The 19,704-nt window shown below is 42.5% G+C and overlaps 1 protein-coding gene across 1 annotated transcript in view; it reads left to right on the forward strand.

Annotated features, from left to right (window-relative positions):
* Window positions 1-10,153: 10,153 nt before the first annotated feature.
* LOC139540390 (transmembrane and coiled-coil domain protein 3-like) overlaps window positions 10,154-19,704 on the forward strand; it is a 49,320-nt gene continuing 39,769 nt past the window's right edge. The window contains exon 1 of the mRNA XM_071344181.1: window positions 10,154-10,469. Within this exon, the coding sequence (XP_071200282.1) occupies window positions 10,404-10,469 (66 nt within the window). The 5' untranslated portion in view covers window positions 10,154-10,403. The remainder of the gene's footprint in view (window positions 10,470-19,704) is intronic.

Raw genomic sequence — 19,704 nt, forward strand, 5'->3', positions numbered from 1 at the left:
CACATCAATGCGAGCTGTGGCAAGAAGGTTTGCTGTGTCTGTCAGCGTAGTGTCCAGAGCATGGAGGCGCTACCAGGAGACAGGCCAGTACATCAGGAGATGTGGAGGAGGCCGTAGGAGGGCAACAACCCAGCAGCAGGACCGCTACCTCCACCTTTGTACAAGGAGGAGCACTGCCAGAGCCCTGCAAGATGACCTCCAGCAGGCCAGGCCAGTAGCCACTCTTTGCCTTTGACGGCTTCGCACACTCTAGGCATTCGCTCAACCAGCTTCAGGAAGTAGTCACCTGGAATGCATTTCAATTAACAGGTGTGCCTTGTTAAAAGTTCATTTGTGGAATTTCTTTCTTAATGCGTTTGAGCCAATCAGTGTGTGTTGTGACATGGTAGGGGTGGTATACAGAAGATAGCCCTATTTGGTAAAAAGACCAAGTCCATATTATGGCAAGAACAGCTCAACTAAGCAAAGAGAAACGACAGTCCATAATTTCTTTAAGACATGAAGGTCAGTCAATGCGGAAAATTTCAAGAACTTTGAACGTTTCTTCAAGTGCAGTCGCAAAAACCAAGCGCTGTAATGAAACTGGATCTCATGAGGACCGCCACAGGAAAGGAAGACCCAGAGTTACCTCTGCTGCAGAGGATAAGTTCATTAGAGTTTCCAGCCTCAGAAATTGCAGCCCAAATAAAAGCTTCACAGAGTTCAAGTAACAGACACATCTTAAGATCAACTGTTCAGAGAAGACTGCGTGAATCGGGCCTTCATGGTCGAATTGCTGCAAAGAAACCACTACTAAAGGACACCAATAAGAAGAGACTTGCTTGGGCCAAGAAACACGAGCGATGGACATTAGACCGGTTGAAATCTGTCCTTTTGGTCTGATGAGTCCAAATTTTAGATTTTTGGTTCCAACCGCTGTGTCTTTGTGAGACAGAGTAGTTGAACGGATGATCTCCGCATATGTGGTTCCCACCGTGAAGCACGGAGGAGGAGGTGTAATTGTGTGGGAGTGCTTTTCTGGTGACACTGTCAGTGATTTATTTAGAATTTAAGGCACACTTAACCAGCATGGCTACCACAGCATTCTGCAGATACACCACCCCATCTGGTTTGCGCTTTGTGGCACTATAATTTGTTTTTCAAGAGGACAATGACCCAACACACCTCTAGGTTGTGTAAGGGCTATTTGACCAAGAAGGACAGTGATGGAGTGCTGCATCAGATGACCTGGGCTCCACAATCACCCAACCTCAACCCAATTGAGATGGTTTGGGATGAGTTGGACCGCAGAGTGAAGGAAAAGCAGCCAACAAGTGCTCAGCATATCTGGGAACTCCTTCAAGACCATTGGAAAAGCGTGTGCCACAAAGTGTGTTTACTTGGAAGAATGTCAAATATAAAATACTTTTTTGGTTACTACATGATTCCATATGTGCTATTTCATAGTGTTAATGTCTTCACTATTATTCTACAATGTAGAACATAGTACAAATAAAGAAAAACCCTTGAATGAATAGGCGTAAATCATTCATCAATCTACACAATACCCCATAATGACAAAGCAAAAACAGGTTAAAAAAATGTGTTGCTACTGTATTAAAAATTAAAAAAAACGAATATCACATTTACATAAGTATTCAGACCTTTTGCTCAGTACTTGAAGCACCTTTTGGCAGTGATTTACCGCCTCCTAGTCTTTTTGAGTATGACACTACAAGCTTGGCACACCTGTATTTGGGGAGTTTCTCCCATTCTTCTCTGCAGATCCTCTCAAGCTCTGTCATGTTGGATGGGTAACGTCGCTGCACAGCTATTTTCAGGTCTCTCCAGAGATGTTTGATTGTGTTCCAAGTCTGGGCTCTGGTTGGGCAACTCAAGGACTCCTGAAGCCACTCCTGCATTGTCTTGGCTGAAAAACATCCCCACAGCAATGCTGCCACCACCATGCTTCACCGTAGGGATGGTGCTAGGTTTTTTCCAGATGTGACGCTTGGCATTCAGGCCAAAGAGTTCAATCTTGGTTTCATCAGACCAGAGAATCTTGTTTCTCATGATCTGAGAGTCCTTTAGGTTCCTTTTGGCAAACTCCAAGTGGGCTGTCATGTGCCTTCCGTCTGGCCACTCTACAATAAAGGCCTGATGGGGAGCATCACACATCGGCGGAGAAGGTCAAAAGCTTAAAGTTCCTGTGACGCACCGCCCCAGACCATGACGGACCCTCCACCTCGATCTCGCTCCAGAGTACAGGCCTCGGTGTAACGCTCATTCCTTTGACGATAAACGTGAATCCGACAATCACCCCTGGTGAGACAAAACCGTGACTCGTCAGTGAAGAGCACTTTTTGCCAGTACTAGTACTCGCAAAACACCAGTCTTAACGTCAACAGTGAAGAGGCGACTCCGGTATGCTGGCCTTCTAGGCAGAGTTGCAAAGAAAAAGCCATATCTCAGACTGGCCAATAAAAATAAAAGATTAAGATGGGCAAAAGAACACAGACACTGGACAGAGGAACTCTGCCTAGAAAGCCAGCATCCCGGAGTCGCCTCTTCACTGTTGACGTTGAGACTGGTGTTTTGTGGGTACTATTTAATGAATGTGCCAGTTGAGGACTTGTGAGGTGTGTGTTTCTCAAACTAGACACTGTAATGTACCTGTCCTCTTGCTCAGTTGTGCACCGGGGCCTCCCACTCCTCTTTCTATTCTGGTTAGGGTCAGTTTGCGCTATTCTGTGAAGGGAGTAGCACACAGCGTTGCATGAGATCTTCAGTTTCTTGGCAATTTCTCACATGGAATAGCCTTCATTTCTCAGAACGAGAATGGACTGACGAGTTTCAGAAGAAAGTTCTTTGTTTCTGGCCATTTTGAGCCTGTAATCGAACCCACAAATGCTGATGCTCCAGATACTAAACTAGTCTAAAGAAGGCCAGTTTTATTGCTTCTTTAATCAGAACAACAGTTTTCAGCTGTACTAACATAATTGCAAAAGGGTTTACTAATGATCAATTAGCCTTTTAAAATGATAGACTTGGATTAGCTAACACAACGTGCCATTAGAACACACAATAGTCATTTACAACGTTAACAATGTTTACACTGTATTTCTGATCAATTTGATGTAATTTTAGTGGGCAAAAAAATTGCTTTTCTTTCAAAAACAAGGACATTTCTAAGTGACCCCAAACTTTTGAACGGTAGTGTAGGTCCAGATGGCATTGGGCAGTGTGCAGTGCAATGGCCAATTGCGTCATCCGTGGATCTATTTGGGCGGTATGTAAATTGCAGTGGGTCTAGGCCCTAGACTCTAGGGTGTTGGGTAAGGTGGAGGTGACATGATCCTTGACTAGTCTCTCAAAGCACTTCATGATGACAGAAGTGAGTGCTACGGGGCGATAGTCATTTAGTTCAGTTACCTTTCGCTTTCTTGGGAACAGGAACAATGGTGGACATCTTGAAGCAAGTGGGGACAACAGACTGGAATAGGGAGAGATTGAATATGTCCGTAAACACTCCAGCCAGCTGGTCTACGAATGCTCTTAGGACGTGGCTAGGGATGCAGTCTGGGCCGGCAGCCTTGCGAGAATTAACGCGCTTAAATGTCTTATGTCGGCGGTGGTGGCACTGTGTTTCCCTTGAAGCAGGCGAAGAAGGTGTTTAGCTTGTCCAGGAACAAGATGTCGGTGTCCACGGCGTGGCTTGTTTTTGCTTTATAATCCATGATTGTCTGGAGTCCCTGCTACATACATCTCGTGTCTGAGCCATTGAATTGCGACTCCACTTTGTCTCCGTACTGAATAATAAAGCATTGCATGCATTTTCGTCACTTTTGCGTAGTGGCACAGAGTAGTAGAGCATAGGCGCTTGCAGAAGTTGCACACACATCACAGGAGGCCGGTGGCACCTTAATTGGGGAGAACGGGCTCATAGTAATGTCTGGAACAGAATATAATGGAATGGTATCATACTCATCAAACACATGGTTGGTATATATAACACATGGTTTCCATAAAACATGGTTTCCATTCCATTTTAGCCATTATTATGAGCCATCCTACCCTCAGCAGCATCCTATGACAGACATAGCTGTGGGAAGTAAGGGTGCAGAGGATGCTGCCACACCCCTTGAAACCATGTTTGATGCATCTGATACCATTTCACTGATTCTGCTCCAGCCATTACCAGGTGCCACCAACCTCCTGTGGATCATTCTGATCCAGATGTCACAATATCAACATCCTACAATCTGGATTTTCAGTGCTTTGAAAAATCACCACCTCACTGGACAACTCAAATAATTCGAAACACAAATACATATTATCATCTGAAAACGCAACTTGAGCATCTTTCAAGTGTGCTTGGAGTAAGCGAATGCACAGTTTTGTCTCTTTGTTGGAGCATGACAACTTGATCTTCAGCCAACAAGTCTGCTTTTCTGCCCTTACAAGATATCCATAGGCTTTATCACTGGTGTCTTTCTCAAGATGCATTTGATCCTAATCACTACCTTAGAGATTTGAAAAATGTAAGAACACCATTTAATCCTGATTTAAAGGTGAGATTGGATGACCTAATCCTTATCCCTATCCAGATGATCAGAATCACATTTGTCAGTTTTGAACACCCAATTCTAACATTTAATCCTATCCGATTGGGGAAAGCCTAGCAGATAATTTTTGAAAAACTGGCCCCTGGTCTGTACAGGCTAATTTAAATGAACGAATTACAGTAATTCCAGGTCAATTCAATGTAATTCTGTAGAAAATGAGGCAGAGGAATGGGGACATTCCAGAGTTAAATTGCTTTACATATGGAGCCGGTTTCCCAAACACAGATGAAATCTAGTCCAGATTAAGCCTGGACTAAAAATCCAGGACTATGCTTAATCTGTGTCGAGAGAACCTGCCCTTAGGATTTATTGATGGTGACCCCAAGCTTTTATTCATATTCAAAAAGGTACAGTATGTAATATCTTTATGGACTCCCTGGAGTCAAGTGTACTTCCATTGTTGCTGATATCGATCTCTACATGAGGTGAATTGGAGTTAACCACATGCTCTCAGCTAAATGGTAATACCAAGTGTCCCATTAACCCATACACCCACTTGTATTATGAGAGGCTTTAGCTAAGAATGTATATAAGCAGATTTAGGCGTATATAGGCTATAAGAGTACAGCTAAAAAGCTATATGCATGTGACTTGCTGCAGAATTTGAGAGAATTGATATTGCTGAATATCACAAAATAATTAGTCATTCAATACGGTTTGAGTAGGTGAGACACAAGTTGCCATTTCTATAGATCATGCTGGTGGACTGATGTTGCTGATATACCCACTGTTTCAATAAATTGAGTAGGTCAACAATCTACATCAAAGGTTTCTGTGAGTATCAGAAAATGGGCAATTATCTACCCACAATGCAGTCTGCTTCCCAGGGTCCAAGAGGCTATTTCTGACCTGGATTACCATATTTCCCAATAATATTGACTGATTCTTTTTTTTCTTCTGTTTGTTCAGATTGCATTGCTTACCATTCAAAACAATAGGAATCTATAGTGTAATTGCCTATTATACTGTGTGTAGATAATCTTGACCTTATGACTATGCGGCTTATCCTGTTGTGACTTTGTTCTTGCAGCGGACTATGCCAGAGGTATGAATATCTATTATTGTTATTGCAAAGAGGTGATAAATGGTGACCAATTCGATAAAAATAGGCAAGTCTCCCCAGATCCAGATTACGTTACAGCTCTTGGTCTGTGTTTACACAGGCAGACCATCATTCTTTTCACTAATGAAATCTGTCGACCAATCAGATCAGCTTTGAAAAGGCTCTGATGTGAAAGATCTATTGTGATCGTGAAAAAAATATAAGAATTTGTCTGCCTGTCTAAACTCAGCATTATTATGTTGGTACCACAACGAGCAACAGTAAATGTTATTCACATAGGCCTAGATGATTTACATGTCTTTCCCTTGAATCTGTTCAATTATGCAAAATCTGTATATTGAGGTCCTAACAGCTTTGTGTTATCAGAGTCAAATGTCTTATAGTGGAAGTTAGTCTTATTGGTTGATCAATATTTTATCAGGCTGATGCAAATAGGGTAGTGACGGGGTTAGTAGTGACACACAGAGAGACAGACAGACATATATGTAAGCCCTGTTTTGCTGTTGTCACCTGGTGAATGTCTCCTAAAAATGAAACTCATTGGTAAGCACATTAAAACTTGATGACCTAGTGCTGGCTTCTGTTTTTAGATTCCATTGTCACGTAACCAGGGATCTAATATCCTCATATCTGAGTCTACCGCTTCTGCACGGCCCCTATCATATTATCAATCAACTTCCTCAGCCCTTTTTGGAATTGGGACTATTATTTGACTGCACTGGGCACGAAGCATCTCCGAGTAAGATCCGGTCCTCTCTGTCCATATAATCAATCATTTTCATTATGATTGTAGTGGAATTTTACCGTGTCTCTTTCTGCTTACAGTGTCTCACACTTGTCATACATGTTTGCATACTTAACAACTGTTGCATACTTAACAACTGTTGCATACTTAACTGATTCCATATCGCCCCTCCGACTCTTTGTGAGTACGGGCCCTGTTCTCTGTCTGTGTCCATTCTGGTGACCACTCACTCATGAGAGGCTTTGCATTTCAGACGCGACCCAAGCCTCACCAACAGAACAGGAGACGTCGTAACAACAGCATCCCTGTTTGAACTCCAGAGAAGGTATCCTATTCAGGCAGTAAGCCTTCAAACACACCTTCAAATCTAAGAACAGTAACACTTGTTTGTAAAGAAAAGGAACAAAGTGAAGCAATTTATGATGCAAGATCAACTGGTCTGGAATGGCTGACCTTTTCCCAATCCCATGGACTCTGGTCCTGGTAGGGTGGATCCCTGAGCAAAGAGTAAACACTCAAGCCAATGTCCTGATAAATCCTGAATTGCTTTGAGGGCTCTGTTTGGTGTTTGGTTGATACTGGCTCCAGGGGGAATAGGCTATGGGTGTGGAGGTTAAGATAACGAGTGGATAAGTGAGCGTGAAATGTGTGTGTGTGTATGCATGTGTGTTTTTGTGTATGCGAGCGAGAGATCGAGAGAGATTAAGTGGCAGCCTGCTTTTGTCCTTTCAGAGTCTCGTCAATTTACCACGGTGTCGTCCGTTTCTGTTGTTGCACATTTGTTAGGGTTGGAGTAGTGATAGGATAGGCTGAGACATTTGTCAGACATTTGTTAATGTTTGTAAACTGCTCTGAGTCTCTCAGATGCAGTCTGACAATATTCCGAACTGTTCTTGCGCTCTCACTTTTTCTCTCCAGGCGTCACAACAACGCGAGATGAACGCAAATGAGATTAAAGGCCATGAGATGAGGCTTGAACGACCACAACAGGTTCCAAACAGGCCGAGAGTAGAGCGACAACACAGGCGAACAAACTTTTATGATCTAAACACGCCAAAACTGCGTTGCATACACATTGTCAGCGCAGCAGTTTTCAGAGAGCTCACACAGGTCGGACAGCTGTGTTACTTCCTCCTTCCTGACAGCGGGTGCACTCTTAAAGTGGCAACGCACGGTGAAGGCTCTGTGCAGGATTTCGCCACGCTCCTCCCCCCATTTAAAACAAGCCTGTAGAAACGGGGATAATGCAGGCTTTGGCAGGCTAGGTTCATACTACTCATAACCAGGGAAGTCCTCATCATCAGAGTCCTCCAAAGAGTTCCTGCAGGCGATATCTGGGCATCAGTCCAAATTGTGTTATTACGCAATTAGTACAAGCCACTGTCAGCAGCATTAGAATAGAAAGGAATGATTGGACTGGTGTGTAGATATCCCTGATGCTACATGAGTCACAGAGGGCAGTACAGACTTACTTTTGGAAGTATTAATTGAGGACCAGGTGAGGAGGGACACAATCGTGTTGGCCGCCAGGTCCTCTGCAGCCAGTTCCTGCACCCTGATGGACACAGTGTTGAGCTTGAAGAACCTGTCAAGAGCCTGTTGGGAAGCACTGCGCCAACTTCACTGCTCACCGTGGCCTCCAGCCTTGCCCATGGTGCGCTGCAGCACTATACACAATTGCTTGGCCAGGTCGACCGACAGGCCCTGCACTTTGCTAAAGTAGTTTCGAATGAGGTTCATGTTGTGCGTGTTCCTGATGCCCATGCAGCGCTGATCGTACATGAGGTCATTCCATGAGCCCTCCAGGTTCATTAGCTTGCGGTGGCCCTACATTAGCTCTGCCGCTACCTCGTGCACTGCACCGGAAGGAATGAGAAATATTAATACACAAATGCATTGTAGCTGTACAGTATCACATCAAATGCAATGCAAGCCAACAATAATAGTTCCCAATCAAGTGGCATGTAACTGGTGGAGTTTTTAATATATTTTTTTCAGGTTCTCCACGGCTGAGGCAAGCTGACTGTGTTGCATGATCCATCCCAGCATATTTTATGTCCTTCATGTTTGATTTATTAAGATCCCCATTAGCCGACACCAATGGCGATAGCTAGTCTTACTGGGGTCCGACACGTAACAGAAAAGACATTACAGACAAAAGACTTTACAATTGACATGCATTTAAAAACATGAACATGTAGTGTGTGTGTGTGTGCATCTATCAGTTACACATACATCTCAGTACATACACACACGTAGATCACATGGGGGAGAGGCGTTGTGCTGAAAGGTGGTGCTTTATGTGTTTTTTCTTTTTTAAACCAGCTTTGCTGATCACTTGCACGATACGAGATGGAATGGAGTTCCATGCACTCATGGTTCTGTATAATACTGTACGTTTCCTTGAATTTGTTCCGGACCTGGGGACTGTGAAAACACCCTTGGGGGCATGTCTGATTGGGTAAGTGTGTGTGTCTGTGCTGAGTGCAAAGTTGACTTTGCAAACAACACGTTTCTTACAAAAAACGAAGAAGTGACGCAGTCAGTCTGTCCTCAACTCTTAGCCAAGAGAGACTGGGATGCATAGCATTAGTATTAGCCCTCTGATTACAATGAAGAGCAAGACGTGCCGCTCAGTTCCAGGCCAACTGCAGCTAATCCAGGTCTTTCTTTGCAACGCTTGACCATATGACAATAATCAAGATAAGATCAAACTAGAGCCTGCAGGACTTGCTTCGTGGAGTGTGGGGTCAAAAAAAGCTAAGCATATCTTTATTACAAACAGACTTCTCCCCATCTTTACAACCATTGAATCTACTAAATAATATGACATCCTACGGGATTGGTGTCCCTAAACCAGGACGGTTGTGGCTAATGTGCGCTAATGTGACTAGAATGTCGTAAGTAACAGCCAACTTTCCAGGACATAGACATGTTTTATTGGGCAGAAAGCTTAATTCTTAATATAACTGCACTGTCCAATTTACAGTATTTACTACTGTGAAAAAATAACATGCTATTGTTTGAGGAGAGTGCACAACAACAAAACACAACTGGTTTGATACATTCACCTCTGAAGGTAAATAATGTACTTACATTCAGTAATCTTGCTCTGATTTGTCATCCTGAGGGTCCCAGAGATAAAAGGTAGCATAGTTTGATAAAATCAATTTTTAGATTCAAATGTAGTAAATGGGTTCTACAGTTTGAACCCCTGCTGTCTCTGGCCCCACACCCACCCCTCCCGGCCATCTAGATGTGTAAAGGTTAGTGTCTTTTCTGTAGGGAAGTTAATTATCCATCATGTATGACATTCCCGGGAGTGTGTGAACTTACAATTTTTATTACTATAGCATTTTCGTATGTTTTCTGTAGTTATGTAGTTATGCTTCACTGGATCAGTCTGAAACTTTGCACACACACTGCTGCCATCTGGTGGCCAAAAGCTAAATGACACCTAAACTATCTAACTGTATGGCCTTTTCTCTTGCATTTCAGAGACGCTGAGTTTTTTTAAAACGCATGTTTTTGTGTTTGTATTATCTTTTACCAGATCTAATGTGTTATATTCTCTTACATTCATTTCAAGTTTCCACAAACTTCCAAGTGTTTCCTTTCAAATGCATATCCTTGCTTCAGGTACTGAGCTACAGGCAGTTAGATTTGGGTATGTCATTTTAGCCAGAAATTGAAAAAAAAAGGGTGGTAACTAGTTACGACCACTCTGCAGAGGCTAGGACTAGGTGGAGGGTGGAACGATAGAGTTAACTCCTCATCGTCTCGTTCCGCAGACCTTAAAGTGGGCGGTGTCGGAGTGCACATTGTTTTCTTGTATCTTAGGTCTTGGAAAGGAGAAACGAGAGTGGTCAGATCAGTGTGTGAAGGAAGGGTTGGTCGACATGGTGGGAGAGTACAGATGATGAAACATTGAGAACGGAACACTAGACCGAACATTGTTCCTAAAACGGACAGCGAGACGAACACGGTGATTATGCCCAGCGTAGCAGTGAGAAGTTTATCACAAGTCGAAAAATACCCCAACAGCCGGAACGATATGGTAACTGACTACTTTTTTGTTTTCCCATTCTTCTACACTGCATAGCTTATAGGCTAGGCTGCTCAAACATTGGAGGCATTGTACTGTATTGGAGGCATTGTACTGAATCGTCATCATAACGGATCGAATGCCTCCATATGTGAACATCTGTTGCCCTACTTCTCGCTCATATCTGATCATTCACTGGGTTATGGGCTATGCGACTATTGCCCTGAATATGGTTTAGTTGCGTTTTAAGTAACGTTACGCGATGGCGCTCATGAAATGGTCAGATATATGTTTATTGAGGCTCTACTCTGTTATGTATGCTACACTGTGTACACTCTTGTTTGTGTTTCATATACACGTTGAGGGGTGATTGGAGGGGTCTATTCTTTATAACCTTGTTAATATTTTCAACAGATTTTAATAACACAATCATGCCATTCAGTATTGCCTAACATACGTTTGGATTATTATTTGAGCATTTCAAATAACAAAATTGTTTTTAATTGGTATTTCGTTTAAAAAAAATTTGTTGCCGTTTTTAAAAGTTGAAAGAACACAATAGAATAGAAAGGGTTAGCAGCTCACCACGACAACCTCTCACTTGGTTTTGGTCCAATATGACTTCCTAGTATCCAAAGCAATGTTCTGTTCTCTGTTTTGTTCTCTTACTGTTGTGGCTGTTCCGATTGACAGCTGGATAGACCTGCTATCACTCAGATAAAAATGTTAAATATGGCTCACAGCGGGATACAGTTAGCTATTCCATGTTATTACAATGTTACAGCTGTACAAGCATTATCAAAACCCCAGTGTACTATTGAATAACATGGACTTGTGCACATCATGTAAATGACTGGAGTTCTTGTTCATTTATTGATAGTTTACCCCTTATTTCCAATTAGAGTATAAAACAACCTTATGTTTTGGCTTATGATGGGGTTAGACAGTTTACAGGGATGGAAATATCACAGAGTGGCCCTTTAAGGAAGTTGTTGTGTCACTGTTGAAAAATGTCCCTAATACTAGTCCACCATACAAATTTAAAACCGATTGGTCTTCTCGTAGGCCTAATGACACACACACACACACACACACACACACACACACACACACACACACACACACACACACACACACACACACACACACACACACACACCGAGTGTACCAGTACAGTGACACACACACATTGGAATGCCCGTTGCCTGGAGCACGGTGTGTCCCATGGTTGTGTGTGAACACCCAGTGAAAACCCCCAAAAATCACTCAACTGTCAAAGAGAGAGCACGTTGTTTCTATTTATCCTGGAGATATCAGGATAAATAACCACAAACCTTTGAGGATTAGCCAGTTTGTCTGTTGACTGACTGTTTGGCTGACTGGTTAATTCTAAGCTGTTTATCATGTTTGAACATGAGGAGGATGTCATCTTGAGCCGGTTGTTAAAGTGTCAAGTACACGTTCCTTGATTTACTACACTCAATGCCTCACCTCTCCTTCGCAATATACACTACCGGGCAAAAGTTTTAGAACACCGACTCATTGACGGGTTTTTCTTTATTTTTACTATTTTCTATATTGTAGAATAATAATGAAGACATCAAAACTATGAAATAACACATAATGAATCATGTAGTAACCAAACAAGTGTTAAACAAATCAAAATATATTTTATATTTGAGATTCTTCAAATAGCCACCCTTTGCCTTGATGATCAATGGAAACAGGATGCACCTGAGCTCAATTTCCAGTGTCATAGCAAAGGGTCTGAATACTTATGTAAATAAGGTATTTCTGTTTTTCACTTTGGTATTGTGTGAAGATGGGTAAGAAAAATGTATATTGAATCCATTTTTAATTCAGGCTGTACTACAACAAAATGTGGAATCAGTCAAGGATTATGAATACATTGTAACACCAATATCCTTAATGCATTGCACTGGGATGCAATCAGATATGCAGAAGTTTTAATATGTAGTTATGTACTTGCCAATCTGACAACTTTTAATCAGGGTGCAATACGACTGAACATTGTGAAAGGTTATGGCTGTAACTCACACTGCGGTTATGTCACTTGATAATCCCCCACTGATTTTAAAAGTTTCACATTCACAAGCTGTCGAACCTTTTCATACTTCTTCCTTACAGGGCATTGTGCCATACAGCTCAACATTTAAAAAAAGTTATAGCTGTACTAGCAGTTATACCACTTGATAATGCCACTAATTTAAGAGGTTCACATTTGTAAACTGTCTGACTGGTTCATACTTCTTCATCTTACGTTCTTAGTTGCTTCTTTACCCTCCATTCATGCTTTCCTTCCTTCTTTCTGCAGCTAATGAATTGACTCCACTTAATCTCCAATAGTCAGTGTTACGCAGCACGTTAAAATGCACTGGGCCTAGGCTATACCTAGCTAGTCAAGGTTTGTCGGTCTGATTGGTTCTCAGACAGGTACTGCTTCTTCCTTACCTTGCGTTCATGCTTTCCTTCTTTCCATTTTTTTCCTCCATTCCTTCATTCTGCAGATAATGACTGTGCACTTTTCCCTGAAATAAACTAGATGCATAAGGGGATCAGGGGGCCCTCTGTTATACAACACTGCTCTAGTTGTAGGCTAACTGCAGTGCTGCTTATTTTACTTGCCAGCAGCACATCACTACTTTCAGTCTCTTTACAGATTTTTACAGCTCTTTCAATTTTTACAAACGACATGCCACTAACTTTGAGTAAAGCCAGTGTCTATGTATGCGGATGACTCAACACTATACACGTCAGCTACTACAGCGACTGAAATGACTGCAACACTCAACAAAGAGCTGCAGTTAGCTTCAGAGTGGGTGGCAAGGAATAAGTTAGCCCTAAATATTTCTAAAACTAAAAGCATTGTATTTGGAACAAAACACTCAGTAAACCCTGAACCTCAACTCAATCTTGTAATAAATCATGTGGAAATTGAGCAAGTTGAGATGACTAAACTGCTTGGAGTAACCCTAGATTGTAACCTGTCAGGGTTAAAACATATTGATCTAGTAGTAGCTAAGATGGGGAGAAGTCTGCCTGTAATAAAGCGATGCTCTGCCTTCTTAACAACACTATCAACAAGGCAGGTCCTACAGGCTCTAGTTTTGTCGCACCTCGACTACTGTTCAGTCGTGTGCTCAGGTGCCACAAAAAAGGACTGCAATTGGCTCAGAACAGGGCAGCACGTCTGGCCCTTGGATGTACACAAAGAGCTAATATTAATAATATGCATGTCAAACTCTCCTGGCTGAAAGTGGAGGAGAGATCTTCATTTCGCCTGTCACATTATTTTACATTATGACGCTTACCGTAGTTCCCCAGAACAGTTGAGCCAGTAACGTGTTTGTTTGTAAATTGCACAATGGGAGAAAGCGGGAGCAGGTGAGTCCAGCTGTGTAGTGACAGGGGTTTGCGTTTTATATTGAACGTTTTTTTTGTTGCTTCAATAGAGTAGTGAGGGACATGCAACTATAGTTTCCCTTCACAGAAAATACATTAGTGAAACATTCAGTTTTTTTGCAAAAACGATGCATCGCCATCATATTTACATTTACATTTAAGTCATTTAGCAGACGCTCTTATCCAGAGCGACTTACAAATTGGAAAGTTCATACATATTCATCCTGGTCCCCCCGTGGGAATTGAACCCTGGTCCCCCCGTGGGAAATGAACCCACAACCCTGGCGTTGCAAGCGCCATGCTCTACCAACTGAGCCACACGGGACCATATTTCTAATGTTTATCATAGAAAGAATGTAACAAGCTACATTTCCTAATGTTTTGCTTAAAGTTAATCTTGCATTTTACTGGAGAAGTGAACCTGAAGCACACCATTTGTTTGATGCTGAGCAATAATTACAGTAAGACGCATTTTAGGTCTGTGTTTTGTACTTTTCTCGGTATAGCCAGCCTACTTTTCTCAGATAAAATGCAAGGCTAACTTTTTCACACATGAGTTCCAAAAATCTCTAATGGTCGCCCCAGCGTGAGTTTTTGTCTGCACGTGATGTCAGAATGCACTCACTGTTCCAAAATGTGATTGGACAGTTAACACGCACTGCCTGCTAATCAAATCTAATTTGATTTGGTTAGCAGATGTTATTGCGGGTGTAGCGAAATGCTTGTGCTTCTAGTTCCGACAATGCAGCAATATCTAACAAGTAATATCTAACAATTTCACAATAAATACCTAATATACACAAATCTAAGTAAAGGAATGGAATTAAGAATATATAAATATATGGACGAGCAAAGTCAGAACGGCATAGACTGGGAGACAGTAAATAGTATAGATTCAGTATATACATATGAGATGAGTAATGCAAGATATGTAAACATTATTAAAGTGACATTTTTAAAGTGACTAGTGTTCCATTTATTAAAGTGGCCAATGATTTCAAGTCTGTATGTAGGCTGCAGCCTCAGTACTAGTGATGACTATTTAGAAGCTATTTTCAGTCTCTCCTTCCTAGCTTTGATGCACCTGTACTGACCTCTTCTTCTGGATGATAGCGGGGTGAATAGGCAGTGGCTCAGGTGGTTGTTGTCCTTGATGATATTTTTGGCCTTCCTTTGACATCGGGTGCTGTAGGTGTCCTGGAGGGCAGGTAGTTTGCCCCCGGTGATGCATTGTGCAGACCGCACCACCCACTGGAGGGCCCTGTGGTTGTGGGCAGTGCAGTTGCCGTACCAGGCAGTAATACACTCCAGGATGCTCTCAATTGTGCATCTATAGAAGTTTGTGAGGCTTTTAGGTGACAAGCCAAATTTCTTCAGCCTCCTGAGGTTGAAGAGGCGCTGTTGCACCTTCTTCACCACACTGTCTGTGTGGGTGGACCATTTCAGTTTGTCCATGATGTGTACGCAGAGGAACTTAATACTTTCCACTGGTGTACCGTTGATGTGGATTTTGGGTGCTCCGATGCTGTTTCCTGAAGTCCACAATCATCTCCTTTGTTTTGTTGACGTTGAGTGATTTTCTTGACACCACACTCCCAGAGCCCTCACCTCCTCCCTGTAGACTGTCTCGTCATTGTTGGTAATCAAGCCTACTACTGTTGTCGTCTGCAAACTTGATGATTGAGTTGAAGGCGTGCATGGCCACGCAGTCATGGGTGAACAGGGAATACAGGAGGGGGCTGAGCACCCACCCTTGTGGGGGCGGCCCATCAGGAAGTCCAGGACCTAATTGCACAGGGCAGGGTTCAGACCCAGGGCCTTGAGCTTAATGATGAGCTTGGAGGGTACTATGGTGTTGAATGCTGAGCTATAGTCAATGAACAGCATTTTTACATAGGTTTTCCTCTTGTCCAGATGGGATAGGGTGGTGTGCAGTGTGATGGCGATTGCATCGTCTGTGGACCTATTGGGGCAGTAAGAAAATTGGAGTTGGTCTAGGGTGACAGGTAGGGTGGAGGTGATATGATCCTTGACTAGTCTCTCAAAGCACTTCATGATGACGGAAGTGAGTGCTGATAGTCGTTTAGATCAGTTACCTTAGCGTTCTTGGGAACAGGAACAATGGTGGCCCTCTTGTAGGAAGTCGGGACAGCGGACTGGGATAGGGAGAGATTGAATATGTCCGTAAACACTCCAGCCAGCTGGTCTGCGCATGCTTTGAGGACGTGGCTAGGGATGCCGCCTGGGCCGGCAGCCTTGCGAGGGTTAACTTCGGCCACAGAAAAGGAGAGCCCACAGGCCAGGTAGCACTGTGTTGTCTTCAAAGCGGGCAAAGAACGTGTTTAGCTTGTCTGGAAGCAAGATGTCAGTGTCTGCGACGTAGCCAGAAGGCGAGGTCAGTACAGGTGCATCAAAGCTGGGACGGAGAGACTGAAAAACAGCTTCTATCTCAAGGACATCAGACTGTTAAACAGCCATCACTAACATTGAGTTGCTGCTGCCAATATACTGACTCAAATCTCTAGCCACTTTGATAATAAAAAATTGGATGTAATAAATGTATCACTAGCCACTTTAAACAATGCCAATTTATATACTGTTTACATACCCTACATTACTTATCTCATATGTATATACTGTACTCTATACCATCAACTGCATCTTGCCTATGCCGTTCGGCCATCGCTCATCCGTATATTTATATGTCCATATTCTTATTCATTCCTTTATACTTGTGTGTAAAAGGTAGTTGTTGTGAAATTGTTAGATTACTTGTTAGATATTACTGCATGGTCGGAACTAGAAGCACAAGCATTTCGCTACACTCGCATTAAAATATGCTAACCATGTGTATGTGACCAATCATTTTTTGGGATTTGATGCATATTGCAAACAGACCAAACTCATCTTGTCTCCTTTTATTATCTTTTTTTAATATATATCTTTTTTTTAAATGACCCCCTTTTCTCCCAAATTTCGTGGTATCCAATTGTTAGTAATTACTATCTTGTCTCATCGCTACAACTCCCGTACGGGCTCGGGAGAGACGAAGGTCGAAAGCCATGCGTCCTCTGAAACACAACCCAACCAAGCCGCACTGCTTCTTAACACAGAGCGCCTCCAACCCGGAAGCCAGCCGCACCAATGTGTCAGAGGAAACACCATGCATCTGGCTCCCTTGGTTAGCGCGCACTGCGCCCGGCCCGCCACAGGAGTCGCTGGTGCGCGATGAGACAAGGATATCCCTACTGGCCAAACCCTCCCTAACCCGGACGACGCTAGGCCAATTGTGCGTCGCCCCACGGACCTCCCGGTCGCGGCCGGCTGCGACAGAGCCTGGGCGCATACCCAAGCTAGCGCTGCGATGCAGTGCCCTAGACCACTGCGCCACCCGGGAGGCCCTCCTTTTATTATCTTTGATTGACGCAAAGTGCAAACATGGCGGCGTGCACAAGCTACCCATTGTTGGATTACTTTAGATTTATAGAAAGTGTTTTACTAAATTATTTCGATCAATGTTGAGCTTACCCGTGATGTGATGAATTATAAATAGTAATTGTGTCATGCCCTGACCGTAGAGATCTTTTTATGTCTCTATTTTGGTTTGGTCAGGGTGTGATTTGGTTGGGCATTCTATGTTCATTTTCTATGTTTTGTATTTCTTTGTTGTTTGGCCGGGTGTGGTTCTCAATCAGAGGCAGCTGTCTCTCGTTGTCTCTGATTGAGAACCATACTTAGGTAGCTTTTTCCCACATGGGTTTTGGTGGGTAGTTGTTTTTGTTTTTTTGTGTCTTCTCCAGACAACTGTTTCGTGTTGTTACATTTTGTTATTTTGTCTCAGTGTTCAGTTTTTTTATAAATAATCATGAACACTTCCCACGCTGCGCTTTGGTCCACACCTTCTTCATACGACGACCATTACAAATTGCTGTTAGCTAATTCATATTGTGGTTTCAGTCAGCCGAGAGTTATCTAAATATGACCGCTTGTGTTACGTCAATATTTCCTCAGCGTTAGGACTAATGTAACCTACATTTTCCGTTTTGGATGATTGTGTTATGCTGTCATTACTTCTGTGAATGTCTGAATATTGCATCCAAAAATAAACTTATAAACTTATATGATGGCCATGGGTGGCTACTTTGAAGAATCTAAAATATATTATGATTTGTTGAACACCTTTTTGGTTACTACATGATTCCGTATGTGTTATTTCATAGTGTTGATGTCTTCACTATTATTCTACAATGCATAAAATAGTAAAAATAAAGAAAAACTCTTGAAGTAGTAGGTGTGTCCAAACTTTTGATTGATACTGTGTGTATAATATGAGCTGGATAGCCTGTCTTTGCAATTAGTTTATTTTTGTTTGCTCTCGTTAGCATATTTAGCTAGCAGCCTCCATGGAAATTCGCTATTACCTGTGCTAATTTTGTTATCATTTGCCAATGTTTTTTGGCACCCCCTTGTGTACTAAGCCAGTAATACCATAAATCCCGGGATGAGAGAAGGACGGTAATGACAATATAATACATCTGGTTACCTCCCAACCCTAGTACATACCTTTCTCAGATGATTTATGTAGGTTACTTTGTACTGTAACTATCCTTACTTGAATTCAGTTTTTTATGACATTTAGACTTAGCCATTTTATAGCATTCACTCACCATATTTTGGCCATTTGACAGTGTAAACATTTGCATAACTTGTTAATAAGATATGTAATAGACTGTTGTCCCTGTTTCCATAATTAGTCTCCTGCTCAGAAGCTGTACTTTCTGTGAACAAGCCGACAACGAACATCTTTGTGTCATGACTGTATACATCTGAGTGTTATTCTGATGAAGGCCATTGTAGGTCAAAACATTGATCTATTAACGTTGCTTGAATAAAACAAAGATTTTTCAATGGTGAGAGAACGTTGCGCCTTTTTCTTTGCAATAATGATTATATTTTTTGGGGCTACACCTCGACTCATGTAGGTTGATACTCCCTCCTCTCTCTTTCCTTAATCTGAGCGCCGCACATTCTTTACATGCATGTACGCCTACATGTACAGTGGGGAGAACAAGTATTTGATACACTGCCGATTTTGCAGGTTTTCCTACTTACAAAGCATGTAGAGGTCTGTAATTTTTATCATAGGTACACTTCAACTGTGAGAGACGGAATCTAAAACAAAAATCCAGAAAATCACATTGTATGATTTTTAAGTAATTAATTAGCATTTTATTGCATGACATAAGTATTTGATCACCTACCAACCAGTAAGAATTCCGGCTCTCACAGACCTGTTAGTTTTTCTTTAAGAAGCCCTCCTGCTCTCCACTCATTACCTGTATTAACTGCACCTGTTTGAACTCGTTACCTGTATAAAAGACACCTGTCCACACACTCAATCAAACATACTCCAACCTCTCCATGGCCAAGACCAGAGAGCTGTGTAAGGACATCAGGGATAAAATTGTAGACCTGCACAAGGCTGGGATGGGCTACAGGACAATAGGCAAGCAGCTTGGTAAGAAGGCAACAACTGTTGGCGCAATTATTAGAAAATGGAAGAAGTTCAAGATGACGGTCAATCACCCTCGGTCTGGGGCTCCATGCAAGATCTCACCTCGTGGGGCATCAATGATCATGAGGAATGTGAGGGATCAGCCCAGAACTACACGGCAGGACCTGGTCAATGACCTGAAGAGAGCTGGGACCACAGTCTCAAAGAAAACCATTAGTAACACACTACGCCATCATGGATTAAAATCCTGCAGCGCACGCAAGGTCCCCCTGCTCAAGCCAGCGCATGTCCAGGCCCGTCTGAAGTTTG

This window comes from Salvelinus alpinus, chromosome 15, assembly GCF_045679555.1.
Source record: "Salvelinus alpinus chromosome 15, SLU_Salpinus.1, whole genome shotgun sequence".
Classification (NCBI taxonomy): domain Eukaryota; kingdom Metazoa; phylum Chordata; class Actinopteri; order Salmoniformes; family Salmonidae; genus Salvelinus; species Salvelinus alpinus.